Raw genomic sequence first — 16,832 nt, 5'->3', positions numbered from 1 at the left:
ATCTGATAATATTGGTCAAAGTAACTCTTGCACATACCTTAAGAGTTCTTATCTGTTACCCCAACTGGACGTATTATCTAGATGTTCTGGGGGCAGAAACGTTTCACGTGAGCGGGTAGCTAATATCAGGGAAGAGAGCCTAAAAAACTTCAAGTTTGTGTTAGGGTTGTTAAATATACAAGAACAGTAAATCTTAATTGTTTATACAGTAACTTTAGAAGTGTCGTCAATAAAATGAGCGAATTCGAACTGCTGGTTAAAACAAGTAACGCGGACATAATAGGGCTTACAGAGACGTGGTACCACCCGGAAATTGGGAATGATGAGTTTACGTACGGCTTGTATAATGTATTTAGGAAAGATAGGGTAGATAGAAGGGGTGGTAGGGTAATGCTTCTTATCAGAAGCAGCCTGAGTGCGACGATAGCTTTCCCGGATTCAGACATTTCACATGCTAGTATAGAGTCTGTATGGTGTGAGATAGTTGGAAACAAAGGTATAATGCGAGTAGGAGTAATCTACAGACCAGGTGATTGTGAAGATTATGACAAAAGCCTCTACATGCAAATGGAATGGGCAAGTAAGCGTCAATGCCTTATTATGGGTGATTTCAATTTGCCTCTAATTGATTGGAGTAAATGGGAAGGAAACTCGACATGGGGAATAAAATTTTTAAAATCAACTAGATGACTGTTATTTGTATCAACATGTCAGGGAAAGTACTAGAGAAAAGAATATCCTAGACCTCATCATCACACATGAATCAGATGACATAACAGGGCTGACAGTAGAGGAACCAGTAGCAGGAAGTGATCACGGTGTTCTACGGTGGATGACGAGAGAGGTAGCAGAAGTAAAAGGCAAAGGAATGGGTTTTAATTTCAGAAAAGGAAATTACGATGCCTTAAGGTACTACATGGCCTCTATTAACTGGGTAGATATCGTGCAGAAAATGAATACATTTGAACTGTGGTACGCTTTTAAAACATTAATCACAGATGCCTTGAATGCGTATATACCATTAAAAAAATACTCCACGAGGAGGGTTCCAAGTTGAATGAATAGTGAAGTTGCCACATTACTTGAGCAGAAAACGGTGGCATGGAAAGGTTACAGAGCAATAAAAAGTACTGAAGCCTATAACAGCTACAAGATGATGTGTACTAGAGCCACAGAAAAGGTTCGACAGGCAAAGGCAGTTTATGAGAAATCACTAGCAAACAGAGCAAAGAGGGGGGATAAAGAATTCTTCATATATATATAAATGCCAAGAAGAGCAGGACAAACTAGATCATACCTTTACGTAAGGGAAAGGGGATAGTATTAAATACACCAGCTGCCGTTCCAGATGAACTCAACAGTTATTTTGCATCGATATTTACAAATGAAAAACCTTTTGTGGCAATGGGAAATTATGGGAGCGAAGTTAAAAAAAAATGTAATTAATGATATTGAAATTTCGCAATATTATTTAATGAAAAAAACTTTCGAGCCTACAGACCAGTAAGGCTCCTGGAGTTGATGGAATATACCCTATAATCTTAAGGAAGGCGGCAAGCGAGTGCATTGAACCATTGAGGCTAATTATGGGAGCATCACTAGACTCTGGGGAGATTCCCTTGGATTGCAAAAGTGCAAATGTATCTCCCATACATAAGGGTGGCTCTAAAAGTGAAGTTGGAAATTATCGACCTGTCAGTCTGACTTCAGTAGTAGGGAAAATCATGGAGGCAATGATCAAGGGTGGAATTCAGGATCATTTGGATCGAATTGAAATTGTCAAGGATACTCAGCATAGTTTTCTAAAGGGAAAATCATGTTTAACAAATCTGATTCGCTATTTCGAAAGGGTCACTCACGAGCTGGATTTAGGGAATGATTTCGACATTGTTTATTTAGATTTCAGCAAAGCTTTTGACTCAGTCCCACATGAGCGGTTGCTTTATAAGCTGGAACAGGTTGGAATCACTGGGAAAATCCTTAGATGGATAGAAGGATGGCTTCAGGGCAGGAGGCAGAGGGTTGTGATAAATGGCTATTCCTCAGATTGGGTTGATGTAAGAAGTGGGGTTCCCCAAGGATCAGTATAGAGGGCGTGATGTCTAAATTTGCAGATGATGTTAATATTGGTAAAGTAGTTAATGATCACTGTCAAGCTGAGCTTCTTCAGAGAGACCTAGATAGACTTCAGGAATGGTCAGAAAAACGGCAGCTATGCTTTAATCCAACAAAGTGTGAGGTATTACACCTGGGAAACAGTAATCCCAAAATGACTTATTCACTTGGTGGAGTTCAACTAAACCCAGTACTCTGGAGGAAAGGGACTTGGGTGTTACGATACGGTCAGACATGAAATTCTCTGAGCATTTTAAACAGGTTGCAAGGAAGGCCCGTGGTGTCCTATCGATGATCTATCGAACTTTTGCAAGTAGGGATAGGGACGTGATAATCCCATTACATAAGTCTTATGTTAGACCACACTTGGAATACTGTGTTCAAGTATGGAGACCGCACCTAAAGAAAGACATCGAGCTTCTTGAAAGGGTGCAAAGACGGGTAACTCGCCTGGTAAGGTCGGCAAAAGGGCGTCCTTATGAAGAAAGTCTTCGAATATGTGGGTTGCAGGAGTTTGGAAACTAGACACCTTAGAGGAGATTTGATTGAGGTGTTTAAGGCTCTGAGAGGCATCAGTCAAATGAATGAGGACGAAATTTTCAAAATTATAAATGATGCTAGAACCATGGGACATAAATTCAAGTTACGGGGGGAAATGTTTAGATTAGACTGCAGGAAGTTTTATTTTAGCCAGCGAGTTATAAATTACTGGAATAAGATGCCTTCATGGGTTACGGTAGAGGCCGACAGTTTGGGGAAATTCAAAGGTCATCTAGATTTCGGGTAAGGGAAGCGCATAGGATGATAGGTTTAATTTCCTTTTTTTTTATTATTAATTATTATTATTTTTTTTTATCATTGTTTTGTTCGGATTTTTTTTTTTTTTTTTTTTTTTTTGGCTGGTGCAGCATAAGCCATAGGCTTTCTTGCACCATGCGGGCATTACTAATACTAAATACATTCTTTGATGCACAATCCCAATTCCTTTATATGCCTCGACTATATGGTCCTCAGCACCTTCATCATACCAAGCCAGGTTCCTTTCCCTGTAATACTGGATTTTGAAATGGCTAAATAGGGTTGCCGGGCTAACACCTACAATCTCAAAATCTGTTCTGGTCACCAATCTTAATACACTTCCTTGGAGGTATCACATCATCTCTAGGAACCTTCTTACCCTCTCAGTTTCTATCCGGAAAACTGAGCTCACTTGATATATGGGATATCATCGCCAGACCGTCAGACAGGAGAAGATGCCAGACCAACATATCCCCATACAAATCTAAGTTGCATTGCATGTCTTCCCTGGACAACATGTTTCCACATAACTCCTCCCAAATATTGAATAGATTAGCCACAGACGTTGAGAAGCTCTGCAAGGACAGAACCAACAGATCCTCCGTTCTTGAAGACATGCCCTCATCATGCTCTAGGTGGACTCTCTGAGATGCTGCGCTATCCACGCTCTGCTGTATCTTCACCAGAGGCTGTTTAAGGCCGTGTATTGTATCTGGTCTCTCTACACAATGCATTTGTCTCATTTATATTTAATCTCTTATGTAACTCGTATCCTCTAGCTGCATAGCTGTAAAGGGACATTTCTTCGGAAATAAATTGATATTAATAATAACAATATTTAGGCGTTAAAATATCGTCACACATCAGAATAAGAGGATATCACGACAAGCGGTCCTATCAGGTTGCAAAACTAACCAAACAGGCCTGATCGATACAGATCAGTGAACCCGCACACGTTGTGCTTGCTTGTGGAGGACGTGTTGGGTTGCTTAAAATATGCGTGCAATTAAGATCCAGACATCAGTATACTACGTCTGTAAATTGTGAATAATCCGAAGCCATGAGCTTTCCTCCTACAGGCCAACAGAATAAAGCTGTCAGGTCGTTCTCAATATTTCGCGCGCACAGGGTCCGACGCAGTTTGATTCCATGCTTTTTATATGTTATTCACTCACTATCTATAATCTATCAGCTCTGCAGCTGTTGCCTCAAAGTCATTTATTCTTAGGTTTATTTTTTTTTAATTAACTGTGCTTAATACCGGATAAAAATGGGATGAAAAGTTAAGTGATAGTCGAGAGATAAAAATCAAAATAATGACAGTATATATATATATATATATATATATATATATATATATATATATATATATATATAGTACGAAGATGAAGGTGTAAATTACACAAAATGCCAAAACTAATAGGATAGCAAAAATTGGTGTGTGTTTTTTTTTTTTTTTTTTAAATCTCCAATTTCTGCTATCCTCCTATTAGTTTTGGAATTTTGTGTAAGGACAGCAGAAATTTCAGATGATATAATGAATTATGATATGATATGATATAATGAATTAAACAAAATCATAGGCTGAATTGAGTAGCTAATTAAAGAGAAGGGAACTGTAAAGCAAAAATGATTAGATTAATATATGAAGTAATAGCAAGCATCAGATAAGGGTGGGATATTTTGGTTATAGGTCCAAGAAAGGGGGGAGAAAAATTACAAAATTAAAATTTGATGCTAGCTAAAAATAAATATTGATACATAATCAGATAATTCTTCAGGGGACTACACCTGCATCAAAAACTGCGTTTCTATACGTGTCCATACCTGGGAAAAAAAGGAAACTTAAAAATTTTAAATAAGTGACAGCAAATAGGGGGGGGGCATAGCAGCAGAATTTCCACAAAAATATCGATAAGGTAGTCCCGACGCAGTGTATATTGTAAATTCTGGCTTATATTACCCATTTATGGACAAATTCAATGGAAAAGTTCGATGAAACACAAGCAGTTGCTCTTGGCATCTCAAAGGCTTTCGATCGTGTTTGGCTTAAAGGTCTTTTAAACAAGCTTCCATCTTATGGTTTGCCAACTATTTTTAATAATTGGGTATCCAGTTTTCTGACTGAGGGTGATGGTAGATGGCTCTCTGTCTTCTAACTTCTCCACTAATGCTGGTGTTCCCCAAGGTTCAGTTATTCCCCCCCCCACTCTTTTCCTCTTGTATATTAATGACCTTCTTCCATTGACTGGAAATTTTATCCATAGTTTTGCCGATGATAGCACATTGCATTCCCACTTTCCATTTTGAGAAACCTTGCCCTGCTCAATCAGCTTCAACTTCTCGAATATCCGCTACCAATTCCTTAAATGCCGATCTCCAGGTAATTCCCCAGTGGGGCAAAGACAACTTAGTTGATTTCAATCCTTCTAAAACTCAGTCTTGTCTTATTTCTCGCAAAAAGGATTCTTCTGCCCCTATGCTTATCTTTGGTGACACTCCGATTTCTAGGCAAAATGATATTTCTTTTGGGATTACCCTGACTTCTAATCTCTCTTGGCACAAGCACAATTACAAATACTGCTTCCTGTGCATCTAAAAAACTTCGGTTTCTCTTTCGCTCTCGGCGTTACTTTTCTTCCAAACAGCTGTTCACTGTGTACAAATCGCAAATCCGCCCTACCATGGGATATTGTTCCCACATCTGGGGCGGTGCCTCCAAAACCTCTCTCAGGCTTCGAGATTCCATTCAGAAGAATAGCAGTAAGGCTAATTAATGACTCCTCTCTAACGGAGTCTCTCCACTCGCTGTGTCATAGACTGCTGTTTCTGCTGCATTCCTTTTCTACAGATACTTTCATGGGCACTGTTCTTCTGAATTGGCTTCTATAATTCCCGCTCTCTCTTTCAAAACAGTCCGAACACATGCCGCCACCAGCCAACATCCATTTACTGTCCAACTTCAAACTCACAGAACCAAATTTTCATCGTCCTCGTTTATTCATTCAACTGCCGTTTTTTGGAACAGGAAATATGTATGAAGGAAGGTTTCCTTCATACATATTTCCTGAAAATTACAGTCTACAGAAGTTCAAGTCTAATATCAACAAATATCTTCTTTCGTCTTCTCAAACTTCAACCCAAGCACGGTACTACGTATTATAGGTTCTAATACCTCTCTTGTTTGGAGTTTCATAAAAAAAAAAAAAAAAAAAAAAAAAAACAAGAAATTAAAGTAGTATAAAGCAAGGGAGTAAAGCGAGGAAAGGAAGGGATGAAAAATGTAGATAAAAAAGGCGAAGATAGAGAGAAGTTAGACAGTAACGTCTGTATCGCCCTCTTATTACGAACATTTTTACTATCCTCAACCACTCGCTATCTTTGCCTATTTTATCTACACCTTTGTCCCTTTTCTTCCGTTATACTATTTGCTGCATTATCTACTAATTTTACATTCTTATACAAATTCTCCCAAATTTTAATAAATCACGCCATTTGCTAATTCTCACCTATAACCCCCTAACATACATCTAGTTACACGGTATGCACTTATTTTAATTTTATTAGTATTTTACTTCTTATACTGTAATTTCTTACGTTTCAAAACATACACTGCGTTGGGACTACCTTGTCGATATTTTTGTGAAAGTTCTGCTCTTCTGCCCTCCTGTTTGCTCTAGCTTATTTTAAAATTTTTAATTTCCTTTTCTTCCACAGGTATTGACAAGTATAGAAACGCAGTTTAAAATACATGAACAGGTGTAGTCCCCTGAAGAAATACCTAAATATATATCAATATTTATTTTAGATAGCATCAGATTTTAATTTTGTAAATTTTCTCCCCCCTTTCTTGGACCTATAACCAAAATATCCCACCCTTATCTGATGCTTGCTATTACTTCATATATTAACCCTTTAATCATTTCTGCTTTACAAATCCCTTCTCTCTAATTAGCTACTCAATTCAGCCTATAATTTTGATTAATTAATTATTTCATATAGGATATTCACATTCTTTCTCTCGTCATAAATATCTTCAATTTCTGCTACCTTCTCCTATTAGTTTTGGCATTTTGTGTAATTTACGCCTCCATCGCACTTTTCAATAGATTTATTACTTTTACCTCATATATATATATATATATATTATTTTTTTAATTAACATTAGCAGGGCCCATGATGCAAGAAAGCAAGCTTATATAGAATCAGCCAAAAAAAAAACAAAAAAAAAAAAAAAAACACATGCCCTTCTCACTTCACCCATCCACTCGCTCCAAATGTTAAGCTATTTCTGCCTTGAATCTGTTTAAGCTAACTTCTACAATGACAGATGGAAGTTTGTTCCAGCAATCAACGGGTGGTTGATTGCTGGAAAGTTGTAGGATAGACGTGCGAAAGTTTCCCTTTAGCCAGCGGGTGGCTGGCTAAAGGGAAACTTTCGCACGTCTATCCTACAACTGTCTTTCCTCAATTTAAATGTATGCCCTCTCAGGCGATTATTCTGAGCAAAAGGAAGAATAACCCCAGGTGCCTTTCTTATGTTTATCTTCAACAATTTCTCCTCCACTTTACTCTCAGTTATTACAATATTATCTAGCTTACTCCCAGAGTTTAATACACCTCTGGCATTCCCCTCCCTGAATAACTCCTCATGTGTGAACATAGATGCAAAATATTCATTCAGCTTGTTGGCCACCTACCTGAGCAGGATCATCAACTGTTGATCCATCGATATCAAGTGGACCAATCTGATTCATCCCCTTCCTTCTAAAGTTTACATAAGTAAAGAACTCTTCGCTGTTTTTCTTGGCATACTTTGCCAAAGATTTCTCGTAATTTGCCTGTCTAACCTCTTTTGTGACTTGGTTACAGACCAGTTTATATCTATCCTAGACTTCTGTGTCACCTGTTAATTTATATGTATCCCATGCATTTTTCTTCTCTGCCATATGTCTCATTAGTTCATCTGACATCCATTTAGGCCTGAACTTTGAACAATATTTCTTAGTTGGTATGAAAAGCCTAGTAGCTTCCAAGATAAATTCTTTGAATGTTTCCCATTTTGAATTTGCTGTTGGTAACATCACCAGTTGGTCCCACCGTATAGAATTTAAATACTGTCTCAGACCACCGTAGTCACCTTTACGAAAGCAAAACCCTTCCTTTTACCCCTGATGGTAGGTACCTCTTTGAGTAAATCCCATTTCAGCACACTCTGATCACTGCCACCTAGTGGTTTCTTCATCTGCAGGTTCTTAATGCATGAAGAATCACTACTGATAATCACAGCAAGAGTATTACTCCCTCTAGTTGCCTCCCGAACATGCTGCTGTAGAAAACAATCACCCAGTAAATCCACAAAAGCCTTGCTAGTGTGTGAGTGACCAAACTACAAATTCCAGTCAATCTCTGGGAAATTAAAATCCCCCATTATAAGACACACTGATTTACTGGCCCACTATTTCTCTGCACAACTGCTCATTATACTCATCAGATTCATTAGGCCTATAACACCCGCCTACTCTCATTTTTCCTTTCCCAGTGCTTACATCACACCAAACAGACTCAACATTACATAGACCACCAACATTAATTGGATGCACTTCCTTAGATTTTATGTGTTTCTCAACTAACAGCATAACCTCTCCTCCCTTCCTGTCCTGTGTATCCTTCATCTACACATTGTAGTCCCAAAATTCCAATTTTGCACTGCTTATGTCTGTGTGACATAAGCAGTGCAGAATAATGCACTTCGCAGTCACCTTGTTTATTATTTTTTTTATTGTTCTTTTCTTCCACTACGACTCCCGTAGTAAATATCTCTTTCTCTCGGAGTTCGAAATTTCTTTTAGAACCATTATAGTGAATGAAAGTGAAAGATTGAAAAAATTTACTGTAATGTATTTGCTACAAAATAAACTTTAAGGTTCTTTATCCTCTACGTAAGCGACTAATATCATAAACATACATTTTTAAACATGGATGGTCCAAGTTTTTACATTGTTGTTTACGTATTATACAGCACAGTATTTCAGATTCGAGAGGGCATCCTCTTATTACCAAACTATGCCTTTTCGCAAAGAGAAAACAGACATTTGTGCGTCAAAATTTCACAGCATGTATTCTGTGATCACGTTGCCTGTGTGCGGGTAGGAAGAACCCGAAGTACAAAGGAAACCACGAGACCATCTGGGGTTAACTAATTAAGTCTAACTTGAAACGGCAGAAAAAAATATTCATAGCATCTATTAATAAAATTCGAATTCATTTTATTCCACATGACTAAAATCTAAAAGATTCTCTTTTTTATTCAAGTGGCAAAGAGAAAAAAAAAAGTTTAAGAATAAATATAATAAAATCCGATGTTACTCGACCGAATAAGTTCAAAGTTTTTTGGTCCCAACAAATAAAATTAAATAAAATACATGTATATGATAATTTGAAGCGATAAATTTTGTATCCTCGAGTTTCGAATTAAAGAGGTTTCCATGTATCAGCAACGTGCATCGAAGAATATCGAAAATTCTCCTGTACTGCCCTTGCAGAATACACATACATGTACTTCGATCCTCCGATTAATGATCAAGCGAACTAAGGGGTCATGGGCTTTGGAGAGTTGTGGGAGCTGCCACATGAACATGCAACTAAAAAGGAAATGTAGTCCAACTTTTGTTCCCCCTGAGTAAAAACCTGGTACACTGTTACTGCAGATCGAAACCACTTACTATAATTACATCTGCTACAAAATCAACTTTAAGGTTCTTTATCCTCTATGTAAGCGACTATTATCATAATATAAATTTTTAAACATAGATGGTCCAAATTTTTACACAAACAAATGAATATATATTATTTACTTATTATACAGTACAGTATTTTCAGAGCCTTTTCGTAAAGGAAACAGACATTTGTGCGTCACTATTTCACAGCATGTATTTTTTTATCACTTTGCTGGTGTGCGGTTGAAAAGCTCTCGAAGTACCGAGGAAACCAATTGAAGTTATTAATTAAACCACTCTTGAAAAGGGGGGGAAAAATATATCCATACCATCTAGATTCGAATTAATTTTATTCCAAATGAATTGCATATTACAAATCCATCCAGCTACGAAGGCCGTATACTCAGCAACCTTCCCCTTTTTTGATCAAGCTATATATATTTTTTGGCTTACTGATTTTTGCTGTCATAAGATAAAACAAGTAAAACATGCAAATCAGTAATTATTACAGTACCATATCTTGCATATAATCAACGTTCAATTGATGCGTTAATGCAATTCTGCCCTACACAACGAACAGTACAGTAGGTGTACACTACGCACTTCAAAGGAAATGTTGATACGTTATCAAACATGTGCAAAAGCTATTGAAAGCTATTGTTATATGAAATTATAATTTGTAAAATAATAAGAGGAGTTTACCTCAATATAGTACGTAGAACACTTCCGTATGATACCCTCCAGAAATTAAAACGGAAAAAACGAAAAAAATCGACAACTTACCGGTACATTACAGTAAAATATAAATAATTAAAAACCAATTTAACAACACAATTCAAATCAATTTAACGCAATTAAAAAGAATCTAACTAAAATATTCAAAACGATTTTCCTTCCTGAAGCTGACAACGCTTTTCGACCGTATGTCGTGATCACAGGAATGAAAATGAATTTCATTCCTGTGATTTTTTCGTTTTAATTTCTGGAGAGTATCATACGGAAGTGTTCTACGTACTATATTGAGGTAAACTCCTCTTATTATTTTACAAATACTAATATCAACGTAGAACGTATTGAGTATTACAGCTCTGATTCATACTATGAAATTATAATACACTGCTTGGCCACTTTATTAAGGCCATGAGTTAATACCGTATTGGGACACTGCTGACTCGCGAATCACAGTTCCAATAAGACTTTCCATGCATCACACACCGAGTTACTTCTTGATTACCTTTTTTTTTTTTTTTTTTTTTTTGGAGTGATAATAACATTGTCGATAGCTGAGACAAGTGAATAGCTCTTTATAGCTATTCAGAAATACATCATCCAAGCATCATCTACACGCTTGGGAATAGAACATATTTGGTAAAAGTGGTCGAATCAGAGTTTCGTCTTCAAGCCCTTGAAGGCTGCTTTAGAGACATTCATAATAGATACAGTATTATACGAACAGACATTCTGGATCTATTACTAGTATTTACCGATTAATCTCAACACTGCAGTAGAGCCGTTCGGCAGCCTTTGCCACCTTCGGAATGCCTGGAGTCCAGGTGCAGCATTCTCCTAGTGTTCACTGACAGAACCTCACACAGGTGAGCATGACATACTGGTACTACGAAAGAGAGACATTTTCGGTGCAGTACTGTAGCAATTTTAAATTACGGGGAAACCGTTTGATAGTTATTTGCTTCAGGGTTTTGCTAGAAACAAGTTACGGACTACATCGAGGGAAGCAATAATGAAGTAATTTTTAATAATTTTAAATAAGTTTGTGCAAGTCAGTTGCAGCTGCAGAGCCGGTACTACTGTTAAGGGGTCCGGATGCAAAAATTAATAAAGGGGGATATCCAGTCATCCTTTCCGTGACTGGGATTTATTGCAATACGTTACCTCAGTGAGTAGTTAAGAAAAATAGCTTGGGGAAATTCAAAGAATCTGAATCGGCACCTAGGTGAGGAATGAAATACGTTGGCTGATTCTTTATTAATTTTATATATTTAATTAATACCACTAACCACAGTAAAACCAGACTTCGCGGCTGAATTCTGGCTCCTGAAGTGAACGAAATGGAAACCCAAATTCACACCAAAACACATAACAAAATCCCTCTCTGAGGATTGAATGGAGAATGTCTTCTTGGCTGTTATTGACACGCAGCGCCTCATAGCCAAAGAAAGACTGGTGGCTGAAATCATTTCTGCACCACGACCAAGGAAAAGCTACTGTTCGAAAATCCTGTTGGTGACGCTAAAAGCAATCCAATCATGCAGCTCCAGTCAAGTTGCTACCTACCTTTTCTCATATGCTATCCAGAGTTCCTACTGGTTATGATATTCGATTAACGCGTTTCCATTTTGCGCGATGCGCTCGCGGGACGAATTAATCGCGCTAAACGAGACCCGCCTGTACTTACAAGAATGCCTTACATACAATCCTAACCATGTAACACGTAAGCAACAAGCTTGATCTTTTTTTTTTTTTTTTTTTTTAAGTTTTCCTTTAGCTAGCGGGTGGTTGATTGCTGAAACAAACTACCATCTGATGTTGTGGAACTAGATAGCTTGAATAAATTCAAGGAAGAATTAGACAACTATTGGAGGGGATGGAAAGTGAAATGGGATTTTTTTTTTTTTTCTGCTGTATAAGCTTGCTTTCTTGCAATGAGAAAAAAAAAAAAGAAAAAGAGATCATTATGCAAAATTTAAATGGAGAATCATAAAATCCAAACTAATATTTTGTTGGACAATTTCAAAATACAACAAAAAAATAATAAAAACGTCCAGACAACAAATAGCTTAAAGCTAAAAATAAGCGAGTAGACTCTGTTGGCTTTTAAATGAAAAAAAAAAATAAATAATAATAATAATAAATAAATTAAAAAAAAAAAAAAAAAAAAAAATATATATATATATATATATATATATATATATATTTTTTTTTTTTTTTTTTTTTTTATGAAATTTCGAATTATGAAATTTTTAGACCCAGTAGATGTTTCTAAATGATCAGTCGAATTGCTACATGTGATCAGATAAACATGAAGCTAACAGATAGATGCAAAAAACACAAAAAGCAAGCATAAATATGCTGGGGGGGGAGATTTTTTATAATATGCAAATTAATCTGAAGAATTCAAAAATTTTAATAGTTTTTTTTTTTTTATATATATAACAGACTAAAACTAGCGCACAATCAGCTTTCAATGATGTTTCACCCCTACAAGAGCAACACAACACCAACTCAACCATAGAAGACTCTAACGATCCCTCCTGGCAAATAGTCGAGGTCCAACTGGTTCCATGTCCTTCGTGTGGAAGGACATTCTTTCCGGAGCGTTTGCCAGTACATCAGAGAGTTTGTAAAGTAAAATCAACAATCACCAATAATGCTCACATTTTATCTCCGGGTAATGCACAGAACAACGAAGTAAGTAGCATAACTCATTAAATATTACTATTTTCTATGTGTATATCTTTATGGGTAACTATCTGTAAAAATTAATATCACATTAAAGCAAGTAAATTTTAATTTAATTAAAAAAAAGAGTAATGTCAGACCAAAAGTGGCATACTACGAAACGCAGAAGTTTATAAAATAAACTTCCGCATGGCACAGAAGTAGGACAAATTCAAATTATTTTATTAGTTACCCAGAATTGCTTCTATATACCCATATATGAACTGTGTCTGTAAATTGTGTTCTCTGTTCAATCTGCGTTTTGCTGGACGAAAAAACCCCAGTTTCTGGGGGGAACCTTGAATCTACGCCTGAGACCGATTAATTCAGCCACGGAGTAAAAAAAGTCTATAAAAGTTCCTCGCGCCATCACGGAATTCGAACCCGTGATGACGAGTGGTGAGGACAGTGACGATACCACTGTGTTACCCGCGCAGACAGAAGTAGGACATAGTATACAACATTCATGAGTCTAAGCATTGATTACCCCTGTCTCCAAGAGTGCACACATCCCACAGCATCTAGGAGTGACGCCACCGACAGGCGAAACATATACAGTGCCAGACAAAAAAACTGCTTCACTTTAAAAAAAAAAAAAGTAATATTTGTAGTGAAACGTATAAGATAGTTTGATTACAGCCATTTTATTTGTCGCAAAGCAAAGGTATTGCGTTATATAACGCTTCTATTGCATCAGACAATAATTGCAAGATATTGGCAACAGCCGTTTCTATAAATACGGCATTGGAAGGGCATACATGCTCATTAGTATCCTGTTTTTTGGAGGTGTAAGCATGGCTCCATATGTTCAGTTGACACCAAGAAAAAAAAAAGTGTAGCTGTTGCTCTGTCCCAGGAAGGACTTTCTACACGTGCTATCACTGATAAAATAGGCTGCCACCAGTCAACAGTATCAAGGGCGCTGAAATTAAAGCGTGAAACCGGTGATGTGAAGAGAAGACCTGGATTAGGCCGTAAGAGAGTGACTACGCCTTCCCAAGATCGATATTTGAGACGGCTATGGGTTCTTAATAGCCATGCTAGTGCTCCTGATCTAAAACTGAACTTTGAGATGGCCTCTGGTGTTGAAACAAATGCACGAATGCATGTGAACATGTTATGTACATCTGTGAGGAGTACAGCGATCTACGAATTGAATTGGTATCTCGGGCGAGTAATCTCAATCTTATGGCAGAAGGCTGAGAGACAATTCTAGTTGATAAACAGGAGAACTTCTTGGTTTTCCAAGCCTTTGAAACTGCAATATTTCTTAGGCGGAAGACTCGGATTTGTAATGCGCTATAGTGTAGTGCCGAATTACCTAAAGTTCTGAAAGGCTTTGCTTTGGTGGAGGCATGAGTCTGCTATATATCCACTGCAACTCCAGCTCCTTGTGCTGGCATTTCTATTCTGGGCAGCACTTTGCACTGCTGGCTTTCCAATAGACTGTGAACAGATGTAGCTCTTTCCAATGAAGTTTGGACTCCGTCTGAAATTTAATTATATGTATATTTATTTTTTATGTATTTAGATTATTCTCAGTTTGTTCATACCTATCTTTTTTGGTCATGGCAGTTTTTCCCTCCCTGTATTTGGGCAACCAGGATAGGGATTATATCAGAGTACTGCTAAATTATGTGTAACTGACATCTGGGTTGCCACTGGTTGGCTGGGACCGCTTTCATTAATAAATAATAATAATATCCCAAGACGGCTTTCGGAATGTGGTCTGCATGGTTATCGGCCCAAGAAGCCTTTGTTGGCCCAACAAATGAGGAAGAAGCGACTTACTTGGGCTAAAACGCATATTTCAAGGACAAAGGAGCAATGAGACACCGTCATCTTTTCTGACGAATCGAAATTCAACCTGCATGGCTCGGATGAGAAGCGATATGTCACAAGACGAAAATCGGAGGCATACCATCCTGACTGCATAATACCAACTGTAAAGTTCCCCGCCGGTCAGATGGTTTGGGGATGCATAACAAGCAAAGGAGTGGTGCGAATTAAGTTTATTAATGGAATGGTGAACGCAGAAACCTACGCTACTATCTTGAAGGAGTGCCTGAAACCTGTTATTAGGAATCACCACACAGACGTCCAAAACTGCATTTTTCAAGACGACTCAGCACCTTGCCACAACAAAACTGGTAAGTTTTATGGTATTTAGATTTAACGATGAGTTTGTATTCTTGTCTCACAAAACTTAAAACATAACCAATGTTTTCCCTCATTTTTCTCCCTTAAGGTGCAGTCATACCTCAGAAATGCTTGTATTACAGTGTTGGACTAGTCCAGCAACAATGCAGGTTTGAATCCTATTGAAAATTGCTGGTACATAATGTCGTCTAAAATTTCTCAGAAGCCAACGAGTAAGATTCGGGAGGAGAGCATTGTAGGGGTGTGGTACCACGAACTTGGGCAACCGTATATCCAGAAGTTGATTAACTCTATGCCAGATCATTGCAAGGCTGTAATTGCAGCTCGAGGAGGAACAACAAAATATTGAGGACCGATTTTACTGATTTACAGTACATAATACTATTACGTTAACTTGTCATTTCAGTTTGTACACGTAAATTCAATAAAATATATATGTTCGGTTGTCATTCCCATTTGCATTTGCATTTCTCATATTTCCATTAATTATGCATTTTACTCTTTGTGAAGATATGTATGGCAATTAGGTGGAGTCTTTTTACTGGAGTTCATTCACAGAGATATACACTGTGCTGCCACTTTATTAGGTACACCTACCTAGTAGCGAGATGAGCCTCCTTCCGCATTCAAAAACATACTGAATTCGTCTAGGCATGGATTGAACAAGATGCTGAAAAGGTTGTGCAGGAATGGAGTACCATGCAGCCATGAGTGTGTCACACTTTTCCTTGAGATTCGACAGAGGTGTAGGCCTGCAGCAAACAGCCCTTTCCAGCTCATCCCAAAGATGTTCAATAGGATTGAGATCCAGGGATTGATTGGGCCATTTCAGCAAAGAAAAGTCATTGTCATGTTCCTGGAACCATTCCATAGTAATTCGGGCATTGTACACCTGTGCATTATCCTGCTGGAATTACTTCTGACTGAGGATAAACTGTCAACATGAACGGATGCGCTTGGTCAGCAACGATGTTTAGGTACGATATGGCATTCAGACGTGAATCTATGGGTATCAATGGACCCAACGTGTGCCAAGAAAACATTTCCCACACCATAACACTGCCCCCACCACCTTGCACAGTAGTCGTCAGACATGACGGGTCCATGGATTCATGTTATTTTCGACAAATTCTCAGCCTTCCATCAACGTGATGCATCAGGAACGTCGACTCGTCAGACCAAGCAACTATTTTCCAATCCTCGATAGTCCAGTGCTGGTTTGCTGTGTCCACAGGAGGCATGCTCTCTTGTTGTTCATTGATAACAAAGGTACGCGATGTGGTCGTCGGCTGTTGTAGCCCATTCGCGACAAAGTGCAACAAGTGAACCGTTGCGATATTTTGTTCTGCACACAAAGGTTGTATTCTGACGTGATGTGCGACATTGGGGCCCGTCTGTTTGCTTGCACAATTCTAGCCATCCTCCTCTGACCTCTCTCATCAACAAGCGATTTTCTTCCACAGGAGTGCCGTTGAGAGGATGTTTTCTGTTTGTAGCACCATTCTCTGTACTCCCTTGAAACTGTGGAGTGAAAGGTTCAGAACTGCCGTTTCAGAGATGCTTTGTCCAGCACGTCTAGCA

The 16,832-nt window shown here is 38.0% G+C and overlaps 1 protein-coding gene across 2 annotated transcripts in view; it reads left to right on the top strand.

Annotated features, from left to right (window-relative positions):
* LOC150083271 (zinc finger protein 474-like) overlaps positions 1-16,832 on the top strand; it is a 240,254-nt gene that overhangs the window by 181,290 nt on the left and 42,132 nt on the right. The window contains exon 3 of one of the 2 annotated variants that reach the window (XM_090377948.1): positions 12,810-13,061. The exons of the other annotated variant lie outside the window; for it this stretch is intronic. Coding sequence (XP_090234074.1) covers positions 12,810-13,061 — 252 coding nt within the window. The remainder of the gene's footprint in view (positions 1-12,809; positions 13,062-16,832) is intronic. 2 annotated transcript variants of the gene reach the window in all.

This window comes from Mastigoproctus giganteus, chromosome 7, assembly GCF_048544385.1.
Source record: "Mastigoproctus giganteus isolate SK-2022 chromosome 7, ASM4854438v1, whole genome shotgun sequence".
Lineage (NCBI taxonomy): Eukaryota > Metazoa > Arthropoda > Arachnida > Uropygi > Thelyphonidae > Mastigoproctus > Mastigoproctus giganteus.
This window is presented reverse-complemented; position numbering and strand designations above follow the sequence as displayed.